Source organism: Suricata suricatta, chromosome 16 (genome assembly GCF_006229205.1).
Source record: "Suricata suricatta isolate VVHF042 chromosome 16, meerkat_22Aug2017_6uvM2_HiC, whole genome shotgun sequence".
NCBI classification, from domain to species: Eukaryota; Metazoa; Chordata; class Mammalia; order Carnivora; family Herpestidae; genus Suricata; species Suricata suricatta.
The window spans coordinates 47,641,454-47,666,422 of record NC_043715.1 but is presented as its reverse complement, the minus strand read 5'-3'; the positions used below and the strand labels follow the sequence as shown (position 1 = coordinate 47,666,422).

Sequence of the window (24,969 nt, the reverse complement as noted above, 5' to 3'; positions counted from 1 at the left end):
AAATGTTTAACTGACTGAGCCACCCAGGCGCCCCTGTAGGATTCCATTTTAGGACGTTCCAGGAAAGGTAAACTATGCGTACAGAGAGCAGGTGGACAGTTGCCAAAGGTAGGGAGGGGTGATCGGAAGGAGGTTGACCACAAGAGTACAAAGGAATTTCATATAAATGACTCCTTAATAATAATTTTAAAAAGAATGCTAACTTGCAAAATTTTCATAGATGGCTCTTACTTCCCTGAGGAATTTTTCTCATGGATACTGAATTTTGTCAACTTGGCTTTCTCTCAATTACTGAGATGCTCATATGTTTAATCAAAGGAATCCAGACGTAAAAGAGTACATATGAAGCCAGAGGAAGCCCAAGAACAGCCTTAGCCAACGTGAGGTACAACAACCATCCCTGTCGCCACTGCAGGTGGAATGACCACAAACATACACAAGGAAACAGTCTAGTTTAATAGAAACACAGCATACACCGATCTGGGTGAGCATTACACAAGTGTTACACATTTGCAAAACCTCCTGGAGCTGTAAACTTGAGATTTATGCATGTTACCGCATGCAAATTACACCTCAGTAAAGTAGCCGCCCACCAAAGGGCTGGTTACAACCCACTGCGTTGTTTTTGGACCTCCCGGCCGGTGGAGAAACACGAGTTCCTGGGACCTGCAGGGCTGAGGGGACTGAGCCCACGTGTGTAATTTACATGTCTCCCAAGACTTGCAGCTTTCCTCTTCTAAGTGCAGTTCACAGACAGGTTTAGAGAAGGGGCGCCCGGGGGGCTCGGTCGGTTGAGCCTCCGGCTTCGGCTCAGGTCATGATCTCGCGGTTCGTGGGTTCGGGCCCCGCGTGGGCTCTGTGCTGACCGCTCGGAGCCTGGAGCCTGTCTTCAGATTCCGCGTCTCCCTCTCTCTCTGACCCTCCCCTGCTCGTGTGCTCTCTCTCTCTCAAAAATAAATAAAACGTTAAAAAATTTTTTAAGAAAAGAAAGAAATGTTTAAAGAACTGAATAAAAAATTTCAAAGGTGACTCCTCCCCCTTCACTCACTTAACATTACTGAATACCTACAGTGTGTGAGGCACTGGAAGGCTGCCTAGATCTGGCAGTCGACGCATCTTTCCACTCCTGGAGCTTATATTCTGGTGGAAGAGGGTCTGGAACTGCTATCTCCGGATCAGACTCCTCCTTCCTAAGCCTCTCTTCCGTGTCGCATCTGCGACGTGCCGACGTCCTGAATGCAGTCCTTAAGTCTCCGTTCTCGTGAGGCTTCTCTGCTGCGTGGTCGCCCACCCACTGGGACCCGTGCAGCTCTGGCTGAAATACGGCCTCTCTCATAAGCCAACGTGTGGTCTCCTAGGGCAGGTCTGATCATTGGGTTCTTTCAGCACCAACGTGAGGTATCAAAACAGACGGCGTTTATGGAGTTCCTTTGCTGCGTGAGTTCCCCGAGGCGGGAGAGCCTTTACCACCCTCATGGTCCGCGTGCGCTCGCTGATGAATTAGAAGACTTGAGCTCCAGCTGAACCCCTTCCCACACTCCTCACATTTGTACGGTTTCTCTCCAGTGTGGACCCTCTGGTGGGCTTGGAGGTATGAGCTCCAGCTGAAGACCTTCCCGCACTCCTCACATTTGTACGGCTTCTCTCCAGTGTGGACCCTCTGGTGGGCTTGAAGATAGGACCTCTGTCGGAAGCGCTTGCCACACACATCACACCGGTAGGGTTTCTCGCCTGTGTGGACCCCACGATGGGCCAGAAAATTTGAGGCCCGGCAGAATCCTTTCCCGCACTCCGCGCACTGGTACGGCTTCTCCCCGGTGTGGCACCTCTGGTGGGCCTGGAGCTGAGAGCCCACGCTGAAGCCCTTCCCGCACTCCGCGCACTGGTACGGCTTCTCGCCGGTGTGGACCCTCTGGTGCACCTGAAGACTCGAGAACTGACTGAAGGCCTTGCCACACTTCTCACACTTATACGGTTTCTCTCCGGTGTGGATTCTACAGTGAACGTTCAGATCGGAGCTCCGGCTGAAGCCCTTCCCGCAGGTGCCACACTTGTAGGGCTTTTCTCCCGTGTGGCCTCTTTGATGGGCCAGAAGGTTTGAGGCCTGGCTGAAGCCCTTCCCGCACTCCTCACATTTATACGGTTTCTCTCCCGTGTGGACTCGAAAATGAATGTTAAAATCCGAGCTACGACTGAAGCCCTTTCCGCAGGCATCACACTGATAGGGCTTCTCACCAGTGTGGCCTCTCTGATGGTCCAGGAGATTTGAGGCCCGACAGAAGCCCTTCCCACACTCGTCGCACCTGTACGGCTTCTCCCCGGTGTGGCTCGCCCGGTGGGCCTGGAGGTGCGAGCCCACGCTGAAGCCCTTCCCGCACTCCTCACACGTATAGGGCTTCTCCCCGGTGTGGATTCGACAGTGGATGTTGAGGTGGGAGCTGTAACTAAAGCCCTTGCCACAGGCCTCGCACCTGTACGGTTTCTCCCCCGTGTGGATTCGCTGGTGGGCCTGGAGTCGGGAACGCCAGCTGAAGCCCTTCCCGCACTGCTCGCACCTGTAGGGTTTCTCTCCCCCGTGGGCTCTCCGGGGGACCTGAAGATGCGAGCCCTGGCTGAAGCGCAGCCCGCACTCCTCGCGCCTGGACGGCTTCTCTGGCGCGTGGCCGGTCCGAGGAGCCGGACCATGTGCGCCTCTCCGGACGCTCCTCCCGCACTCCCCGTGTCTGTGTGGATGCTCGCCACGGGGGGCCCTCGGCAGACGGCAGCGCTGGGACCGCTGTCGGAGACCCTTACACGACGTGTCGTCTTTGTGCGACTTCTCCCTGCTGTGGACGCTCTGATGGGCCTGAAGGCTTGAAAGTCGGCGGAAGGCGTTTTCACACTGCTCACATTTATAGGGCTTCTCTCCCACACGGGCCGGCTGGTGGGTCTGAAGACGAGGGTGCTCAACGAAACCTCTCTCCCGCTCCTCCGCCTGGCAGGGGTTTCCTCTCGTGTGGTCTCTGTGGGGAATCTGAAGACACGGACTCTGATTAAAGCCTCTACCAAATCCCCCATCCTTACAGGGTGCGTTGCCCCGTTTTTCCAGCCGAGAGGCAGCTCCCCGAATACTGACCGTGGCATCTGGGCACTGGGTTAACTCCTTCGTAACCTGCCGCCAGATTGGCGAGCAGAAAAGCTCGTCCTGTGGCAGGTACTTTAATCCAATTTCCTGAAGGGTCTCCGTGTGATTTAGATTCTTGTCTCCTAAAGGATAAGGAAAATATAGAGATGGGGCCACATAAACGCTTTGGTCAGAGGTGGCAAGGCTGTACACTCAGGCCCACACCCTAAGGTTTAGCCTGAGCCAGGAGAAAGTCCCAGTTTTTAAAAAATCTTTATTCATTTTTGAGAGAGAGTGTGAAGGGGGAGGGGCAGAGAGAGGGGCTGACAGAGGATCCGAAGCAGTCTCCATGCTGAGAGCAGCGAACCCGATGCGGGGCTAGAACTCATGAGCTGTGAGATCATGACCTGAGCTGAAGTTGGACACTTAACCAACGGAGCCACCCAGGTGCCCCACTGTGGGGAATAAGTTTAAGAATTCCCTGAGCTTGCACCAATAGGTTAACTAGGCTTAGGCGAAAGCCGCCACAGGGTGACAAAGCCCAATGAAGAACAAAGCATAGAGCAGAAAGCCACTTCCAAAGGACCAAAGTGTCCGAGAACAAGGCAGAAACCACAACACCAGGGAGAAAGCGCCCAGGATTTATCATGAAGCAAAACAAAGCATAGAGTGGAAAGCCGCTACAGGGCGAAAGTGCCCAGAGATAATGAGTGAGAAAAATGCCTTGTTAACCCTGAGCTACAAGCTACAAGCTCTACTCGTCTTAGCCCTCAGAGAAGTTAAGATCAACAGACACGGTGCCTGGCGTCTGCAGTAAGTGGCTGTCCGCTGGGCGCCAGGACTTTGATTTGTCTTGACCTAACTCCTAACGCTATGTACCTTCAAACCCCCCTTTTATCACACACGAGTTAATGTTTATGGTTTCATTGTCTCTGCACATCCACTATGCTTGTAAACCTTCTGATCCTAATAAATACGGAGCAAGGACCCTTACTCGGGGCTCCTGTCTGCTCCGGGACATGAGCCTCTCTCGTATTCAATTCTCTTGCTGGACAACAGAGAATTCCAGACTGAAAGTCTGCGACACCCTGCCATTTTTCTTTATCATCAAAAGCCTAGAGGTGGTCCACCAGGCTCTCATTCACTACACCTTAATGAGTAGTTAGAATTGTACTAAGTTTTATATGTGAGAAACGTCAGAAATTTGGCAATTGCAGATCAAGAACACCCCTTCCTAGGGTATCTTTCCAAAGACAAAGCTGCACCTTCCTAAAAGCCTGGTCTTCTTTGCTACACCAGGTGTCTGATAAGTAGTCTCCACGTAATTCTGCCTACTGCACACACATTTGACCAAATGCTCAAAATGTCCAGCCGGACCCTTATGGACAGGTGATCAGAAGATGTCCCCAGGCCGTGTTGAAAATTTTTGCTTCAAATTATTTCATTGGAAGTTTATTCCACATAAGAAGCCTTAAAGCTCTGGGCTGGTTGGAAAGACATGTGTTTGGGAGAACAGATCTTTTTTCTTTCTTTCTTTCTTTTTTTTTTTTTTTACATTTTTGATTTATTTTTGAGAGACAGAGAGAGACAGTGCGAGCAGGGGAGGGTCAGAGAGAGAGGGAGACACAGAATCCGAAGCAGGCTTCAGGCTCTGAGCTAGCTGTTAGCACAGAGCCTGACATGGGGCTTGAACCCACGAACTGTGAGATCATGACCTGAGCCAAAGCCGGATGCTTAACCGACTGAGCCACCCAGGGGCCCTGGGAGAACAGATCTTATCACCGAAGTGCCTGAAGTTCAGAGCAGGAACTGCCCTTTAGGATGGTAACTGGGTAAAAGGTTTACAGTCCTAGCATACATTATTCTAAAACCTCATAGCAATAAAGTTCCTATTGCCTCCAGGGGATAAAAGGATGGAAAATCAGAAGATAATCTTTTATTTTTATTTATTTAAAAATATTTTTTATGTTTATTATTATTATTTTTTTTTATCTTTGAGACACAGTACGAGCTGGGGAGGGGCAGAGAGAGAGGGGTCACAGACTCTGAAGCAGGCTCCCGGCTCTGAGCTGTCAGCACAGAGCCCAACACAGGGCTTGAACCCACAAGCTGTGAGATCAGGACCTGAGCCGAAGTCAGACGCTTAGCTGACTGAGCCCCCCAGGTGCCACTGAGAAGCTCATCTTTTACTTTTATTATTTTTTAATGTTTTATTTATTTTTGATACAGAGAGAGACAGAGCATGAGAGGGGGAGGGGCAGAGAGAGAAGGAGACACAGATCTGGAAGCAGGGTCCAGGCTCTGAGCTAGCTGTCAGCACAGAGCCCGACACGGGGCTTGAACCCACGAACCTGAGATCTGACCTGAGCCGAAGCCGGAGGCTTAACCGACTGAGCCACCCAGGCACCCCAAGAAGCTCATCTTTTAGAACAGAGCAAGAACTTGTGAGAAAAAAAATGAACAGGGCACGGCATGGATTCTCAAAGTCAGTATCAGTCAGGAAGTGCTATGGTCTCCTTGGGACTCTGTTCCCTCAATGACGTAGATAGCTTGCTGCCTGTTTTTTTTCAGATCTCTCTTCAAATGAGGCCGTATCAGTGAGGGCGCTTTTACCGTCCAACACCCAGCAGGAACTTCTCCCTCTCCCTCGACACTCCTGGCAATCTGCCCGGCATTTACCTTACCCCGCTTTGTCTTTACGTGGCACATGTTACGCCGGACGTACTATATGTGCCCTTCATCGTTTTTGTTTTATGTCTTCTCTCACCTGAATGTGAAATCCGCAAGGACGAGCATGTAGAGCATCCGCTGTTTTGTCACCACTCGCAGAGCGCTGTCTGGCAGCGTTCCCTACGTACATGCTGAACACATAAATAAGCCCCAGTTTGCCTTCTCTGCGAGAGTCTGAGCTCTGTTGAGTACAAGAGCTTTTTCAAGTGAGCTACCCATAACAGGAAGGGGACTAGAAGCAGCAACTGTGCTGGGAAGTGGAAAGGCTTCCCCAGAGGCAGGGCTAACCTAAGTGGATGCTGCTGGTGATAAAATCATGGCAAGAATCACTTGAGAGGAAAGAAGGGGGAAATGAAGCATAAGGCATACAAGTGGCCAGGGGCCTATGGATTGATTACTTCTGATAAAATTTTTTTAAATGCTTATTTTTCAGAGAGAGCACGAACATGCACACATACGATGGGGAGTGGCAAAGAGAGAGAGGGAGAGAGAATCCCAAGCAGGCTCCACACTGTCCATGCAGAGTCTGACGTGGGGCTTGAACTCACAAACTGTGAGATGACGACCTCGGCCCAGATCAAGAGTCAGATGCTAAACCGACTGAGCCACCCAGGTGCCCTGCTTCTGAATTTGTTAAATCTCTTCCTATGTATGCAAACATTTTCCATGTTCGTATAGGGGTCGATACTGAGAGCCGCAGGAGTAATGTCTCTGAAAGGAGGCGCCAAACCGACGGATACAGAAACATGCTCCTGGATGGACACCACCGCTGGTTTTCACACCACAGGTTGGACTCAGTGAGTCTGAAATAGATTTAGTGGCTTATGACAAGCATTAACAGAATAGGAAAATATCAGAAGTGCTTTGCAAGTAAAGGTTTCTCTGGATAAAATGCATGTTAGAACTACACGCGCATGCACGTGTGTGCGCGCACACGGACAACGGTGGGGGACACTGTTCTCTATGACTCTCTTTGGATGAGGTGGGCGGCTGCCATGAGGAAAACCCTCCAAGGGAAAGAGTAACTTGAAAGCTAGTGAATATCTGATACTTTCCTGATAAAGTATGTATATTTTATTTAATAGGAGATCTTCCTCAAAAGTGGCTATCAAGAGTCTTCATTCTAAAAAGTAGTTCTTCACTAAGACGGTATGACTCACTACCAAAAACTGTGGGAAAGCCCCGCAGCGGAAATGATATTCACGGTGGTTACAAGTGCAAAGTTAGGCCGCCATCAGATGTGGTTTCATGGATACAGATCTACACATATCTAAAAGGACCTAATAAATTACATTAGATTAGATACTCATGATGATCATGGGCTGGTATAGACGATGCCTTCACAACGTTTCTGTTTATCACCGTCTAAGTACGTCCACGACTAATGGGAAAAAGTCCATGTAACTGCTATCAGCTCATTCATTCGTATAACAAATATTTATAGTGCACCTGTCCTCTCCCATGTCCGATCTACACACGGAGGAATAAGGAAATGAAATTTCTTCTCTGCTGGTAATTATATTCTAGTGGGAAGAGAGTGAGCTAAGCAAAAATATATGTTGATATGGTAAGCGGTGGTCAATGCCTAGACGCCAAATCAGACAGGGTAAGGGAAAGGAGAATGGAGGAAGAGGGAGGGGTCAGGAACAGAGCGGTCACGGGAGGTCTTTTTTATGATGTAAAGATTTGAGAAGAGACTTATGAGAAGCAAGGGAGGGGCCAGGAGAATGACGGAAAGGGCACCCCAGGCAGAAGGAAGAACAGGTAGTAGGTGACAAGGCTGGGCCGTGGGGAGCAGGGCAGCAAAACTGGACAGAACAGACAGACGTGGGGGAAGGTGACAGGTCATGTCTGCAGAGGGAGGGAGGAAGAGCTCAGAGCAGACAGGTGGAACATCCCGGGCCACTGTAAGTACATGGATTTTACTCTGAATCAGGGAAGAAGCTCCCTGAGGTTCAAACAGAGGCCTGACAAGATCTGACAAACATACAAAAGAAGCACTTTGAGGGGTGCCTGGGGGCTCAGTCTGCTTAATTTCGGCCCAGGTCATGATCCCAGGGTCAGGGGATGGAGCCCCGTGTCGGGCTCCACGTGGAGCATGGAGCCTCCTTAAGGTTCTTTCTCTCCGTCTGCCCCTCTCCCCTGCTCTCACTCTCTCTCTAAAATAAAAATACGGGCGCCTGGGTGGCTCCGTCACTTAAGTGTCCAACTTGACTCAGGTCATGTTCTCACGGTTCGTGGGGTCGGGCCCTGTGTCAGGCTCTATGCTGAATGCTCAGAGCCTGGAGCTTGTCTTCAGATTCTGTGTCTCACCCTCTCACTCTGACCCTCCCCTGCTCACACAGTCTCCCTCTCTCTCTCAAAAATAAATTAAAAACACTAATAAACACATAAATAAATAAAAATAAAAATAAAAAAGAATCACTTCCAGTGGAGAACACCTGTAAGTGAGCAAAGGAGGAGAGAGAGTGCGTGCTAAGAACTACTGCAGAAAACCACAGGCAAGGCACTGACCAGGACCGCGCCACAGCTGTGGAGGTGACAGCAAGCGGGACAGGCTGGGCCGCACGGCTCTCACCTGAGGAGCCCTGACTCGGGGCTGCTGCCTTTATCATCCACAGCGCAACTCCCCTCTCGAACTGGGGCATCACGTCTGGCGTGAAAGGCCCGTGCCCTGTGAAGAGGCAAGAACGAACATTTTAAACTAATATAGTAGAGGCCGGAATCACAAAACATGTGGTGTTCACCACACCATCTTTAGGACAGCAAAATTTGTGTTTTCCAAACGGTTAATTACGATGCATCAGAGGACTGCACTTTATGCAAAAACCCAGGATATGCAGACCTAAGTGTGAACTACTGGGGGGAAAAATGTCTGTTTTCTTCACATTCTTTCTGCCGGTGCTCACACAATTTTCGGCAACAGGCTCTAGTTTTTGCGGCAATGTGTGGTTATTACCAAGGGCTCTGAGATTTTGTACCCTGTTGTGTTTCACTCAAAATACTGGTATAAGGGCGCCTGGGCGGCTCAGTCGGTGTAGGGTCCAACTCTCGGTTTTGGCTCAGGTCATGATCTCACAGTTCATGAGTTCGAGCCCCATATCAGGCTCTCTGCTGGCATCCAAGAGCCTGCTTGGAATTCTCTATCTCCCTCTCTTGGCCCCTCTCCTGCTCACCCTCTGTCTCTCAAAATAAATAAATAAACTTAAGAAAACAAAAAGGCTGGTACAATGCCCCCTGTGTGTCATGACCCACTAACTGGAAACGACCACAACTTGAGAAAGGCCAAAAACGTGTATACAGAAGTCATGGTATCAATTTATGGCTCATTTACAAAACACAAACTCTGATGGGGTGGGGGGAGGGCAGAAAGATCAGATGCTGATCCCAGCACCGGAAACCAGGTCAAGAGCCCCAAAGCCCCACACATCGAAGGGTAATAGACCATGCCAGGGGGCTGACGTTCAGTCACAGAGCGCCGGTCCTCACCCACAGAGAGCAGGTTCCGGAAGTTCTCCAGCATCACATCTCCGTACAGCTTCCTCTGGGCGGGGTCCAGCAGCCCCAGCTCCTCCTCACTGAAGACCACGGCCACGTCCTTGAACGTCACTGCCTCCTGCGACACCAAGCACACGTAAGCTCAATCTTGCGCCCGATGGCCACTCGGAGAAAGAGCACTGAGAAAACTGGAAAGGATGGGTGCAAAGTGTTTCCAGATTTTCAGAGACCAGAGTCATTTTCACTTCTATATGGTTAAACATTTCAAATAATACGCATTGTATTACGTATTTTCTTCTTTTCAAAAATAAATACCAAAAAGAACAACTTTTTACATAAATATTAGCCTCCTGTCTATTCTTTTCCTGGCATAAGTTCCAAGAAGTAAAAATTGCAGTATCGAAGAATATGCCACTTTAAAACTAGGTACATGGCCAGGTTTTCTTTTCAACTTTCTCTGTATTTTATGCTTCCCCCAAGAGAATATAAATATACCTGATTCTCCACATCATACGCAACACTGAATATAACCAATGTGTCTGAGTCCTAGGAAATTTGATCCGTAAAAAGCAACTTGCTCTTTTCATACTAATTTAGTAATTAATGAGCTATCGTATTTTCATGTATTTACTGGCCATATTTATTTTTGCTTCAGTATCGTGCCAGTTAATGTTCTTGGGCAGCCTGGGTGGCTCAGTTAGCTAAGCATCCAACATCCACTAAGGCCATGATCTCACGGTTCGTGGGCTTGAGCCCCCTGTCGGGGCCTGCTCTGGATTCTGTGTCTCCTTCTCTCTCTGCCCCTCCCCCACTCATGCTCTGTTTCTCTCTGTCTCAATAATAAATAAACATAAAAAAAATTTTTTTTAATGTTCTTTGCTCATAGCCCCGTTGGGGATTTTATTTTGTGACTCTGCAAAATTTCTATTAGAGATTTGAAGCTTTTTTTAAAAAACATATTTAAATATTGTCACCCACGTCTTGCTATCATTCTTGTTTAGGTTTGTGTACAGCGCAGTTTCTCGAACTTGGCAGGACTCACATTCTGGGCCAGATCATTGTTTGCTGGGAGGGGGTGCCTGTCTCACACACTGTGGGACGTGTACCGGCATCCCTGGCTTCGATGCACTGGAAGCCAGAAGCCTCCCTGAAGCTGTGACACCAGAAATGTTCCCGGACACCGCCTGAGGCAAAGAGCACCCATGATGAAGAACTGCTGGGGTACAGTTCTATTTTACCTTTACTTTTTATTTTTTAATGCTTATCGAGTTTTGAGGGACAGAGAGATACAGCACGAGTGGGGGGTGGGTGGAGAGGGAGACACAGAATCCCAAGCAGGCTCTAGGCTCCGTGCTGTCAGCACAGAGCCCGACTCGGGGCTCGACCTCATAAACTGCAAGATCATGACCTGAGTCGCGGTCGGACACTTAACTGACTGAGCCACCCGGGCGCCCCAAGTATCTAGCTTTCTTGTGCAAAAATGTGGGAGAATGTTCTTTCTGTGTGAAGTACCAGCTGCACCCGGTTGCACTGTCATATCTGAGTATTCTACGTCCACAATCCTTGAGGGTTTTGCCTATCAAGGCTACTTTTTCCACTTAGATTCCTAAAACATTAAGAACAAAAAATAGCAAACTCCTCCAAATTCCTCTTTGAGGAAAATGGTTTATGTGAGGCCAACTCTTACTACAATGCTCTTTAAGTATGTCAAAATCAAAATCTATAATTTTACTTTCCTAATTTTTAAAAATCTTTATCTAAATCCCAGTTAGTTAACATACAGTGTAACATTAGTCTCAGGTGGACGAGAAGCAGCACAAAAACATTCTTAAAACTAGTAAAAATTCTGGGGGTGCCTGGGGGCTCAGTCAGTTGAACGTACGGCCTTGGCTCAGGTCATGATATCGTGGTTCATGGGTTCGAGCCCCGTGTCAGGCTCTGTGCCGACAGCTCAGAGCCTGGAGCCTGCCTCTGATTCTGTGTCTCCCCCTCTCTCTGCCCCTCCCCCGCTCACACTCTGTCTCTCTGTCCCTCTAAAATAAATGAAGATGTTAAAACATTTTTTTTTAACTTAAAAGAGACTTTTCTAACAACAACAAAAAGGTGGTGGGGGGCACTTGGGTGGCTCAGTTTGTTTGAGACTCCAACTTCAGCTCAGGTCATGATCTCACGGTTTGTGGGTTCAAGCCCCACGTCAGGCTCTGTGCTGACAGCTCAGAGCCTGGAGCCCGTCTTCAGATTCTGTGTCTGCCTCTCTCTTGACCCTCCCCTCCACACACTGTCTCTCTCTCCCTCTGTCAAAATAAAATGTAGGAAATGCAGTATTAATTAGAAAAGGCATAATTTGAGGACTTTTATATAAATATTAAAAATATATAGTTACCAATGCACATGAGGGAAAGGGCATGGGAAACTAAAAACAGGTTTATAAAGAAAACAGTAGTAAAATTAGGGAAGGCTTTTTGTCACTGCTATTCACTTTTCTCCTCTATTTTAATTATGAAATTGTGAAAGATGATAAAATAAAACAACAAACATTAAACTATACTGGGGCAGCTGGGTGACTCAGTCGGTTGAGCATCCAACTTCAGCTCAGATCACGATCCGGCGGTTTGTGACTTTGAGGCCCGCGTTGGGCTCTGTGCTGACAGTGCGGAGCCTACTTCGCATCCGGCCTCCCTCTCTCTCTCTGCCCCTCCCTGGCTTGCTCTCTCTCTCTCAAGAATAAACAAACACTAAAAAAAAATTAAACTACCCTAAATAAAGAAGTAGCGATCCTCTAGCACAGAAGAGGTTTTGAAATGCCTGCTACTGCCCTATTTTAATTGCTTTCGAGGACTCATCTAATCATTGAGAAATGAGACAATCCTTTCAAATCAAGAAAGGAAGCCCAACTCACCTTGAACTTGGTCATTTTGTCCTCCTTCTACTTCTAGAGAAGGCCTGTGTCCTGAGAAGGCAAAAAAAAAAGTGGGGGGAGGAGAAAAACAGCCATCAGAGTCTGGCCAAGGCTGTTGCTAACCCAGACGGCTAACCTACGTCACTACCCGGGTTTCACACTTCCTGTGAAATAGCAATGGTGGCGTTCCCTCAGGGGGCTTGAGGGGCACTCGATTCCAGGGGCACCCACCCCTTCAGCCGAGAGCCCCTGCGCAATGGAAAACCGCCCAAGCACACACAGTGGCCCTAATACAAGTTCTTGTTATCGCTCTCTGGGTATGAATCTGACCCCAGGGAGGGTGGAAATCGAGGGTCAAGGTTAAGAGAACGGTCTCTGGGGCCAAACGTTTTAGGTTCGTTTTTAGCTGTGAAATCATGGGCAAATTATTACTATCTCTGTGCCCGAATTCTTTCATTTGTAAAAATGGAGGGATTATCAGTCCCTACCTCGTAGGACCATTTTAAGAATTAAATCCACAGGCACAAAGCACACAGAACCCTTTCAGAGTACCTTTTTTCTAAGTAGCTGCAGAAAAGCAGGTAATATTTGCGGACATAAAACCGATCCCCAAAGTGCCTGGGGGCTCAGCCGGTTAAGTGGCTGACTTCAGTTCAGGTCATGATCTCACAGTTTGTAGAACTGAGCCCCGCCCCGTGTCAGGCTCTGTGCTGACAGCTGAGAACCTGCTTGGGATTTTCTTTCTCCCTCTCGGTCTGCCCCTGCCCCGCTCACGTTCTCTCTCTCTCTTTCTCTCTCTCAAAATAAATAAATAAGGGCATCTGGGTGGCTCGGTCAGTTAAGCATCTGACTCTTGGTTTTGGCTCAGGTCATGATCTCATGGCTCATGGGTTCAAGCCCCGGATCAGGGTCTAGGCTGACAGTGCAGAGCCTGTTTGGGATTCTCTTCCTCTCTCTTCCTGTCCCCTGCTCACTCTGTCTCTGTCTCTCTAAATAAAAAATAAACTTTAAAATAAATAATTAAAAAATATATCTCTGTATAAAGACTCTCATGAAGATGGAAGAAAAAGTAATAAAAACCTATGACCCTGCAAGATTCATTTAACCGTAAGTTAGGTAATCAATAGGTCACTCAAACTAACAAGCCACAGTAATCGTGGCAGTAGATTAAAAACAACAAAAATGGCAGTGTGTGACATCAAACGACACCGAGGTGCCGCCCACATACCTGGCAGGAAGCTCCTCTTGTACAAGTCGTGTGAGGTTGGTCCAGTCACCTACACCTCTGAGCCCGTCCTCAGCTACTAACAAGGAGACAGAGACAGAATTTCAGGCACAGGATTATGGTGGGGGGATAATTAGGCAGATGCACGCAATGCCCTTGGCTCTGCACCTGGCATTTTAGGACGTTCTCAGCCAACGATGAGGAGGATTGTCGCTCCCCGTTGCTCCTATTTAACAGATGAGGAAGCTGAGGCTTGGTGAGGTCGGAGCCGGAACCCAGCTCCCACACCAGAACCGGTGTTCTAGATCTTGTCTCTCTGCGGCTTTTAAAGACAAAAACAAGCAGAAGGAACTCGAAGGTCTCACAGAAAGGGCCATGAGAGCCTGAGAGCTGGGGATGACGGACACAGAAACAGGGAGGGGACTCAGAAGCCACGGGGTCTGACTGAGGGAGAAGAGAACAGAGTCGTGAAGGGCGTAGGCTCTCAATCAGACTACCAGGGTGGGCATACTGGCATCCCCAACCTGCTACTACTTTGTGCCTCAAATTCCAATCTGTAAATAGCAGACAACAATGATGACGACAACAATATTACCAAACTCAAGGGAAGGGTACTCAGCCTGCGTGACTACACATCAAACATTTGAAACAGAGTCAGGCAGCTAAAACACTCAATACACGTTGCCCCTATAGCTGTTCTACGCGAACAGTCAAGTTCACACACACACCCCTTCCTTCCTCGGGTGGGTGCAGCTGAGCAGTCTGATGAGCAGTGCACGCGCTAGATTCCAGAGACCACTCCCCTTCCAGGCAGAGCCCCTGGGCAGTGAATGACCCGCCCAACCACACTGGTGGTCTGAAGACAAGTTCTCCTTGCAGCTCTCAGGGTAGGATTCTGATTCTGCAGAGGGTGGGAACTGAAAGTACAAGACTCAAGGTAAGAGATTATTACTGGTTAGTTGCTGGACAATTTGTTACTTATTAATTACTATTGTTACTCCTCCATCTTCAAATTTTTTTAATGTGTATTTATTTTTAAGAGAGAGAGAGAGAGAGAGACAGAGAGATAGAGATAGAGACAGAGATAGAGTGGGAGTAGGAGAGGGGCAGAGAGAGAGGGAGACACAGAATCCAAAGCAGGCTCCAGGCTCTGAGCTGTCAGCACAAAGCCCGACATGGGGCTCAAACCCATGAATGGCAAGATCATGACCTGAGCCGAAGTCAGACGCCTAACCGACTGAGCCACCCAGGCGCCCCAACTCCTCCATCTTTAGATAGAAGGACGCCAGTATGGAAAAGGGCAATGGAAAACTTTCCAGACTTGGAAGAAATACCCTTTTGGGATTTGTGATTCACTTTGTTCTGACTTTGTCCAACAACTTCTGTTCATTAAGAGGGCTCTGCAGGGAGATCTTTCCATCGCCTATTGGGGGGAGGAGAATTGGTAAATCGACCTTGTAATTAATACCTACTCAGCTTTACAGCTCAAGCACCTGAAGCTGCTCAGGCGTCCCTCAGCAGTCAGTGTCAGCACCCTGATGAACGAGCCTGCCACCGGGCAGACGGGCAGAGGCACGCGGAAGACCAGACTCACTGCTCTAAGATTTCTCTGAGCTGTAAAATCTTGAGGCTGAACCCAGTTGGGAAGATTTAGAGAATGGAGGTTTTATTTCCAAGTTTCCCCTCCAACTCTTTCACAATATTTGCAAGATCAAGGTCATCTCTGGAAGGAAAGATCCTCTGAATTTTTTTCAATGCCATCTTAGAAGGTGATGTCTGCTCTTCGAAGCCCACGCCTACATGGACTTCAGATACAAATTTCACAGAATGTAGAAGCACCTGGGTGGCTCAGTCAGTTAAGCGGCTGACTTCAGCTCGGGGACTTCAGCTCGGGTGGTGATCTCATGGTTTGTGGGTTCGAGTCCCATGTCGGGCTCTGTGCTGATAGCCTGGAGCCTGCTTCGGACTCTGTCTCCCTCTCTCTCTGGCCCTCCACTGCTCATGCTCTAACTCTCTCCCTCAAAACTAAATATAAACATTAAAAAAAAAAAAAGAAAACCTGTGGTGCAGAGTCCCAGTGTTATCTGCAACTCAGCAGGAAAGCAGCAAAGGCCTTGAGGAAGGGAGGGTAATTTCCTTCCGTTTTGGAAACAGATCAGTCTCTCAGCAGAGGGACTTGCAGGGGGAGTGGCTGGGGCCAGAGAGCACTGTTGGGAGAGTCACACCATGAATCACTTACTTCTCAGAGAGAGGGGGGAAGATGGTGGCAGAGCAGAAGGACCCTACACTTGCCTCCTCCCACAAACACTAGAGAACTACGAAATCATCCTAAATACCCCAGAAATCAACCAGACAAATAAACACTAAAGAAGTTCACAAGCACTAAATCAGCCTTGCAAGAAACATCAAAAGGGACTCTCTGAGTGGAAAGTAAAGCCCAAAAGTGACAGTAAGAAGGTAGAAACATGAAAGCAGTAAAAATGAATATTTCTGTAAAATACCAGTCAAGGAAGCACTAAAGAAAAGGATGTAAAATATGACACCATGGACCTAAAACATGGAGAGGAGAGGAGTAAAGAATGAGTTCAAACGTACACAACCATGAACTTAATACAGACTGCTGTATGCAGAAGAGATTATATACAGCCCTAATGGTAACCACAAATGAAAAACCACTAATAGGGGCGCCTGGGTGGCTCAGTCGGTTAAGCCTCCAGCTTCGGCTCAGGTCAGATCTCACGTTTGTGGGTTCGAGCCCCGCGTCGGGCTCTGTGCTGAAAGCTAGCTCAGAGCCTGGAGCCTGCTTCCAGTTCTGTGTCTCCTTCTCTCTCTGCCCCTCCCCCTCTCATGCTCTGTCTCTCTCTGTATCAAAAATAAATAAAACATTAAAAAAAAGAAAAGAAAAACCACTAATAAATATGCAAAGAATAAAGAGAAAGGGGTGCTTGGGTGGCTCAATCGGTTAAGCGTCCGGCTTCGGCTCAGGTCATGATCTCATGGTTCGTGGGTTCGAGCCTCACATTGGGCTCTGTGCTGACAGCTCAGAGCCTGGAGACTGCTTCAGATTCTGTGTCTCCCTCTCTTTCTGATCCTCCCCTGCTTGCGCTCTCTCTCTCTGTCTCTCAAAAATAAATAAAATCATTAAAAAAAAATTTTTTTAAAGATAAAGAAATCCAAATATGGCACTAAAGAAAACCAGCAAATCACAAAAGGAAGAAAGATAAGAAAGGATCAGAGAAAACCTTAACAAACAATGACAAAACAGGTAATAAAATGACAATAAATATATATCAATCAATAATTACTCTGAATGCAAATAGACTAAGTGCTCCAATCAAAAGACACAGAGTGACAGAATGCTTAAAAAAACAAGACCCATATGTAGACTGTCTACAGGAGACTCATTTAGACCTCAGACCTACCGACAGAGTGAGGGGTCGGTGGAGCACCTGGGTGGCTCAGTTGGCTAAGTGTCTGACTATCTCAGCTCAGGTCCTGACCTCAACATCATGAGTTCAAGCTCTGCATTGGGCTCCATGCTGGGCATGAAGCTTACTTAAAAAAAAAAAAAAAAAAAAAAAAAAAGTGAGAGGACGGAGAAACATCTACCATGCAAATGGATGTCAAAAGAAAGTTGGAGTAGCAATACCCTAATTACAAAATGGATTTTAAACCAAAGACTGTAAGAAGAGGCAAAGAAGGATACTATATAATAATGAAGGGGATAATCCAACAAGAAAATGTAACAGCTGTAAATATTTTGGCACCCAACATGAGAGCACCCGCATACCTACAAGAGTTATTAACAAACATATAGGCACTAATCCATAATAATACACCAGGACTCTAACACCCTCCTCACATCAATGGATAGATCATCCCAACAGAAAACCAGCAAGGAAACAATGGCAATGAATGACACACGGGAACAGATGGATTTAACACATATATCCAGGACATTCGATCCTACAACAGCAGAAAACACATTCTTTTCAAGTGCACGTGGGATATTCTCCAGAACAGATCACATTTAAAACCACAACACAAACCTTAATAAAGTCATAGCATGCCTCTCTCTGACCACAACTCTACGAAACCAGGAGTCAGCCACGAGGAAAACCTGGAAAGACCACAAATACATAGAGCTTAAATAACATGCTACTCAACAATGAATGGATCAAACAGGAGATAAGTGAATTCTACTAAATATTTATTTTTTTTTAAATGTTTGTTTATTTCAGAGAGAGAGAGAGAGAGAGAGAGGGAGAGGGAGAGAGAGAGAGAGAGATAATCTTATACAGGCTCCATGCTGTCAGCACAGAGCCCGACACAGGGCTTGAACCGACAAACTGTGAGACCTGAAACCAAGGATCAGATGCCTAACCAACTGAGCCACCCAGGCACCCCAAATCCTACTCAACATTTAAAGAAGAGTTAGTGCTTATTCCTCTCAAACTACTCCCAAAAAACAGAAAAGGAAGGAAAACTTCCAAATGTATTTTATGAGGACAGCATTACCCCAATACCAGACAAAGACGTCACAAAAGAAAAAAAAAAAAAAGAGAGAGAAAGAGAACTATAGGCCAATATCTCTGATGAACACAGATGCACAGATCCCTATTTTACAGATAGAGAAAATGGAGCACAGAGAAGTGCAACAGCTTAGTTCATGATTAACCAGCGGCCTACAGAAGGGTCAAGATTTTCACGCAGAGCCTGGGTGAAACTAGGGCCCCGGTTCTCAATTCCAGCAGCACAGTAGACTCACAAGGAACTTTAAAAACAAAACAACAACAAAAAAAAACAGGGCCTCAGCCCGAAATCAGGTCTGGGGCAGGCATGGCTGACAAGTGCATGTCTAACCCCTCCCACTGCCCCAGGCCACAGTTTCGCTGTCCAGTCAGGACGCAGCACCCGGCGCGGAAGAACCCAGGCCCCAGGACGCCCAGGCCCCAGGCCCTTCTCCTACTTGCAGAGGCTCTCAAACTCCAGTGTGCAACAGAATCCTAGGGCCGGAAGTTCCATAGGCTGCCTGGATGTCTTTGAGCTTCACAGGGCCCAACAGTCTAGCCTTGAGTTCCTGTGCTGTCTCCAGATAGAGCCCTGACCCTGGGGGGAAGGGCTCCCACTCCAGCTACTTCCCCTGTCTATTAACCAGGGTATTGGCTGTTTTGTTAGACTTTTCCCTCCTGAAGCAAGTCACCGAGAGTGAAACCCACGGACACAAACAGATGGTGAATGGGTTTATTTTAGTTTGCCGAACAGTCCCTCCCGAGTGTTGGCAAGTCCTCAAGGAGACAGCGCCACTGACTTGAAGCTCAGGGGTTATTTAGGTTATGGCAAGGCAGGAAAGGTCATTATTGAGGTAATCAATCACAGGTCCGAAGGGGAAGCGAAGCAGGTGCACAGAAGTGAGAAATTTGCAGTTAAAGGGTGGAATCTAGCAACAGCATCTTAGAATCTAGTAACAGCATCTTAGAATCTAATAACTCTATCTTAGAATATCATAACAATATCTTAGAATCTAGTAACAGTATCTTAGAATCTAGTAACAGTATCTTAGAATCTAGTAACAGTATTTTAGAATCTAGTAACAGCATCTCAGAATCTAGTAACAGTATCTTAGAATCTAGCAATAGTATCTTAGAAAAACGAGTTTAGCCATTAGGTTACAATTAATTGTTACATCTTAGGGCTTTCCAGAGCCCAGTTGCTCAACCTGTAATTATTCACCAGGGTTGGAGAGTAAAACAATGGTTGGTATTTTTCTGTTAGGGTCAGCTTGACCCGAGGAGGGTCTTACAGTTTGACATCTGTGATTCGAACCTCTCGTAAGTCTGCTGAATCACAAGGCCTGCCTGTCAACCAAAGCCAGCTTCCCGAGGGCCCGCAGGAGTCCTATGTTATAACTCCCCAACCACTGACCCCAGCCTGCCTATTTTCACTAGTACCCAATACGGGTGTCTCCACTGAGTTACTTCCTGTCACGCCAGTCATAAAAGGCGCTGCCCAGTCTCTGCTTCCCCACCCTGCATGTGACAGGCTTCACGTGGCCCCATGTGGCAGGCTGTGTCTCTGCAGGCTGTCTCTCGTTTCTGGCAGAGCTGAATTAAAAACCTTCTTTCTCGGTGGCAGTCACCTCCCCGTGTTGTCACTCAATCATCTTCGTAACAAAGACCTACACCATTCCCCCAACCAACTGGACCAGCTGCACCCTGCTCAGTCCTCCACCGGTGCGTGTCACCTCCCTACCGGCCCGTGAACTTACTCAGATGGGCTGGACACATCTTCCTGCAGGAACCCAGGGTCACCGTACCTTGTCACTATGAAACCCTCCTGCCGTGGCCCCTGCTGGTCCGCTCTGTTCCCAAGCGCCGCCCCCGTATGGCCCTGCAGAGCATGCAGTGTCTCCCCCCACAAGGCCGGGGGTAAACTGCTGCCCAGCTCGCCTGCCTGGGGTCATGCGTCACACATGTGGCCAGCTCACCCTACTTGGGACGAGGACTCTCCTTCCTACAGGAAGTGAGCAGAACAGCATTGAGTTCCCGAATGTGATTTTGCTATGACCAAAGTTTGAGAACCACTCTACTGCCCAAGGGCACCCGGAAAGTCAAGGGCAGGGTGAGACCTGGCATGCGGGAAAACCCCTGCTTCCCTCCTCGCTCTGCAGGCAAACCCTCAGGGTGAAAATGGAGGTTCTATTGAAACCAGTGCCACCCAAGAGAAACATAATCCAAGCTCCATGTGTAATTGATTTAAAAAATTTTTTTTAAATGCTTACTTATTTATTTTTGAGAGAGAGAGTAAGAGAGAAAGAGCAGGGGAAAGGCAGAGAGAGGGAGCCAGAATCCCAAGCAGGTTCTGCGCTGTCAGCACAGAGCCTGATGCGGGGCCTGAACTCACAAATGACGGGACCATGACCTGAGCTGAAATCAAGAGTCAGACACTCAACCAACCGAGCCGCTCAGGCGCCCTTACGTGTGATTTATATGTTTCTAGCAGCCACGGTAAAAGATGTGAGAAGCAAATGGGCTTGATTTTAACAGTATGTTTTATTTAACCCGATATATCCACACTATTACCACTTGAACCTGCAATCGAGATAAAAATTCCTGAGCTATCTTACGTTCTTTTTTTCATACTAGTCTTTGAAATGCATGGGGTGTCTTACACTTAATGGCACATCTCAGTTACCACTAGACATATTTCAAGAGCTCAAATGTCCCCCGTGCCTGATGGCTGCCATATTGGGTCATGCAGACTTGAACTTTTCTAAAGCAGCAGAGACCATACAACCATCCCCCAGGCCTCTCTAGGTTCAAAGGACAGCAGATTAGAGTTAGTTGTAAGTATAACCAATGATTATTAGAGAAACTAACCAATTCTGTTCACCTGAATGTTAGAACTGAAGTTGTAAAAGCAGAAGATGTGTGAAAAAAAAATACCTTAAAATCTCCTCTTGCCCTTTCCATCACTGGCTGCATTTTCCATGCTGTACAGTCATCTGTAACAGGAAAACACAACTTGAGTCTGCAACACATGGAGGATTTACAACACGCCAAGCACTATTTCAAGCACTTTCCATGGCACAGCTCTTTTAAATTTTTAATTAAAAATTTTTAAACATTTATTTACAGGAAGAGAGAGAGAGCGAGCGAGCGTTAGCAGGGGAGGGGCACACAGATAGGGAGACAAGAGAATCTGAAGCAGGCTCTGCACTATCAGCACAAAGCCTGATGTGGGGCTTGAACTCACAAACTGTGAGATCATGACCTGAGCCGAAGTCAGATGCTCAACTGACTGAACCACTCAGGTACCCTCCCCCCTCTTTTATTTTTTAGAGAGAAAGAGGGGCACCTGGGTGGCTCAGTCAGTTGAGTGTCCAACTTCAACTCAGGTCATGATCTCATGGTTCGTGGGTTCAAGCCTCACGTCCGGCTCTGTGCTAACAGCTCAGAGCCTGGAGCCTGCTTCAGATTCTCTGTCTCCCTCTCCCTCTGCTCCTCCCTCATTCATGCTCTGTCTCTTTCCTTCAAAAATAAAGAAACTTTGAAAAAGTAATAATTTTAGAGAGAAGGAGCATGAGAGAGAACAAGCAGGGGAGAGGGAGACAGAGAATCTGAAGCAGGCTTCACACTCAGCACGGACCGAACACAGGGCTCCATCCACAATGCTGGGATCATGATCTGAGCTGAAATCAAGAGTCTGATGCTCAACCAACTGAGCCCCCCAGGTACCCCACATAGACAGCTCTCTTAATTTTCACAAAAGCTTTAGGAGGCAAGTACTGCTATCCCTACTGGACCGGCAAGAAAAGTGAGGCGCAGAGAAGTTAAATAATGTGCCCAAGGTTATCCAGTCACGGAGTGCTAGAGCTGGGTTTCAAACCCAGCTGCTGAAGTCGGACCCTGATTCCGCTTCCTGCCGACTGTGCCACCAGGTCATTTATTCAACTGTCTCCGCCTGTCTCTTCCTCATTAAAATGCGAATAATAATAATAATGGCATTGTTGTGAAAAATAAATGGCATTGTTTGTTTAGCACACGCAAAGCATCAGAAATTCTCCAAGTCATCAAAGGCACCCCAAAAATGTTTGCAATTCTAATCGTCCCCATTATGATCTCCATGCAATAAACAAAAACCAAAACATTAACACCAATTTGTTTCTAAGGAAATTCATTTTAGATCATGACATATTATGCATACTTCAGCATCAACTTCTGCACACTCTGAGAAAATTGGTGTATTCTACAGTCCACCTCAAATGAGATAAAAGATAATGAATAGTGGATATAGATTATCTTTCTTTCTTTCTTTCTTTCTTAATGTTCATTTTTGAGAGCGAGAACGAGCAGAGAGAGAGGGAGACAGAAACTGAAGCAGGTTCCACGCTGTCCGCGCAGAGCCCCACGCCAGGCTCGAACTCATGACCCGTGAGATCATGACCTGAGCCAAAGTTTGACACTGAACTGACGCGGCCACCAGGTACCCCAGATTATCTTTCTATTTTGTCCTCTAACCCCAGGCTGCGGCTCCCTTTTGGAAGCTGCGTGAGTCACACTCCCTCAAGAACTCTTCTCTGAGAACCTCATGCGAGGCACTCTGAAAAGAATATGATGAGGTCCAGGAAACACTAGTCCCTACAGCCAACAGGAGAGAGAAAAGAAATCAAGACTTAATGCCGTGGCAAGAGCGACTCCGAAGGAGCAAAGAGAGTCCCTCCTTCCCCTAACTGCAACTCTTTCGAACTCTCTCCTGTGGGTGACATCCTCCGAGCTCCCAAAAGAGAAAACCTTAGAGCTAACGTCATTACTTCTGTGATGGACTGTGGCCCCCTAAAACTCGTGTGCTGAAGCTCTAAACTCCAGCACCTCAGAAAGTGATTATATTTGGAGACGGGGCATTTACAGAGGTGATTCACTTAAAACGAGGGTGGGCCCTACCAATCTGACTGGTGTCCTAGCCAGAGGAAATCTGGACACACAAAGGGACAGCAAAAGCATGCACACACAGAGAGGGAAGGCCATGCAAGGACACAGCAAGAAGGCAGCCCTCTGTGAGACAAGGAGAGAGGCCTCAGAAGAAATCAAACCTGCCAACACCTTGACCTTGGACTTCTAGCTCCAGACCTGTGAGAAAAGAAATCTCTGTTGTTTAAGCCACCAGTCTGAGGTTTGTTAGGCCGGCCCTGTCATTTATTACAATCTCCCTTCCATTGATTGGTCTTCATTTATAAAGTTTGTGATAGTTAATTTTTCAGTCCTACCAACTCAACATCTGGTTTGCTCTAAAACACTCAAGGAGGGGGGCGCCTGGGGCTCAGTGGCTTGAACGTCAGACTTGGGCTCAGGTTATCTGGTGGGTTGTGAGTTTGAGCCCTGCATCAGACTTTGTGCTGACAGCTCGGAGCCTGGAGCCTGCTTCGGATTCTGTGTCTCCCTCACTCTCTGCCCCGCCCCCACTTTCACTCCGTTTTTCTCTCAAACAGAAACAAACATTAAAAAATTATTTTTAAATACTCAAGAAGAACAAAATATGTGCATGGGAAGCAGAGAAGCAACAAAATTAGCAAGGACTGAATCAGGGGGATTGTTACAAAGGAGGTCATTACACTATACTTCGGGAATGTTTGGAAATTTTCATAGTAAAGAGTTAAGGGAGTAACTATGAATAGTATGATAACAATTTCATAAAATAAATATACATTTAAAAATGACTAAATGGAAATGCATTAAAAGTAAACAGTCTATATTGTGATATTATGAGTTACTCTTTTTTAATGAGTTATTCTTAATGCTTTTATTTATATATCCTATATTTTCTGAATTCCCTACAATAAGTGTGCATATCTTTTTTTTTAAGTTTATTTATTCATTTTGAAAGAGAAAGAATGAGCAAGGGAAAGGCAGAGAGAAAGGGGGACAGAGAATCCAAATCAGGCTCCGTGCTGTCAGCAGAGAGCCCGAGGTGGAGCTTGAACTCGCCAACTGTGAGATCCTGACCAGAACCAAAATCAGATGCTTAACTGCCTGAGACTCCAGGGTACCCCTGAGTGTGTATCTCTTCTATAATGAGAACATGAATTAAAGATGATGTCTGAAATAAAACCAAATGAGACTGCTTCTAAAACTTTATAAAGAAGTCCAAACTCACAAATGCTGCTTTCAAATTCCTTTGCAATAAAATTCCAATGTACTTCCACAACCTGATCCCTAAGGACTCTTCTGCTGCCAGTTTCCTACGGTTAAATACTTATGTAGCACATTTTTTTCTTTTAATTTTTTTTTTATTATTTAGAGAGAGAGAGAGAGAGCATGAGCAGGAAAGAGTCACAGAGAGAGGGAGACACAGAATCTGAAGCAGGCTCCAGGCTCTGAACTAGCTGTCAGCACAGAGCCCGACGCGGGGCTCAAACCCACGAACTGTGAGATCATGACCTGAGCCCAAGTCAGACGCTCAACTGACTGAGCCACCCAGGCACCCCTGTAGTGTGTGTTTTTCTATTTTGTGTCCTAATTCCAACTTGGGGTCTTTAAACTTTGGGACCAAGGACATCTGTCTACAGACACAAGGAACACACACCTTGGACTCAAATCCCACTGCTCCTAGTAGCACAGGACAGAGCACAGAGGACAAGTAACTTAAGCTTCTCCGCTTCCGTTTCCTCAGCTGTGAAACAGAGGTAATAACAGTAGTCACTTCAAAAGGACTTTGTGAAAACTTTATAAAAATCATAAGTTTTTATATATATTTTATAATTTTTATAAAGCCCTTACGATGACACTTAGCGCTCAGCGTTTAACCATTATGACCACTACTCCTACCCTGTACAGGTTGTACATATTTTCCCAACTGTTTAACTCAGCACCTTGGTAACGGAAACATCTGCTAATGAATGAAGTTATCTTCTACCCCCGCAGAAAAGGAAGGCGAATGTTAAGTTCTGCCACGGGAGGCTTTGCTGCCAGGAGCCCTCTTTCAGAAGTCAGGAAAGCGGAAAGGAAGGAGGCTGAG

General features: G+C 47.1%; 1 protein-coding gene across 1 annotated transcript; it reads right to left on the bottom strand.

Moving 5' to 3' along the window:
• Positions 1–948: 948 nt before the first annotated feature.
• Positions 949–24,598, bottom strand: ZNF45 (zinc finger protein 45). Its single transcript, XM_029924951.1, has 10 exons — positions 24,538–24,598; positions 23,048–23,084; positions 20,901–20,959; positions 17,505–17,575; positions 13,459–13,534; positions 12,231–12,281; positions 9,323–9,449; positions 8,412–8,507; positions 3,116–3,246; positions 949–3,013 (listed from the first exon to the last, which is right to left on the bottom strand). The coding sequence occupies exons 6-10, from the start codon at positions 12,243–12,245 to the stop codon at positions 1,418–1,420; spliced, it is 1,965 nt and encodes a 654-aa protein (XP_029780811.1). The 5' UTR covers positions 12,246–12,281; positions 13,459–13,534; positions 17,505–17,575; positions 20,901–20,959; positions 23,048–23,084; positions 24,538–24,598; the 3' UTR covers positions 949–1,417.
• Between the last annotated feature and the right edge of the window lie 371 nt (positions 24,599–24,969).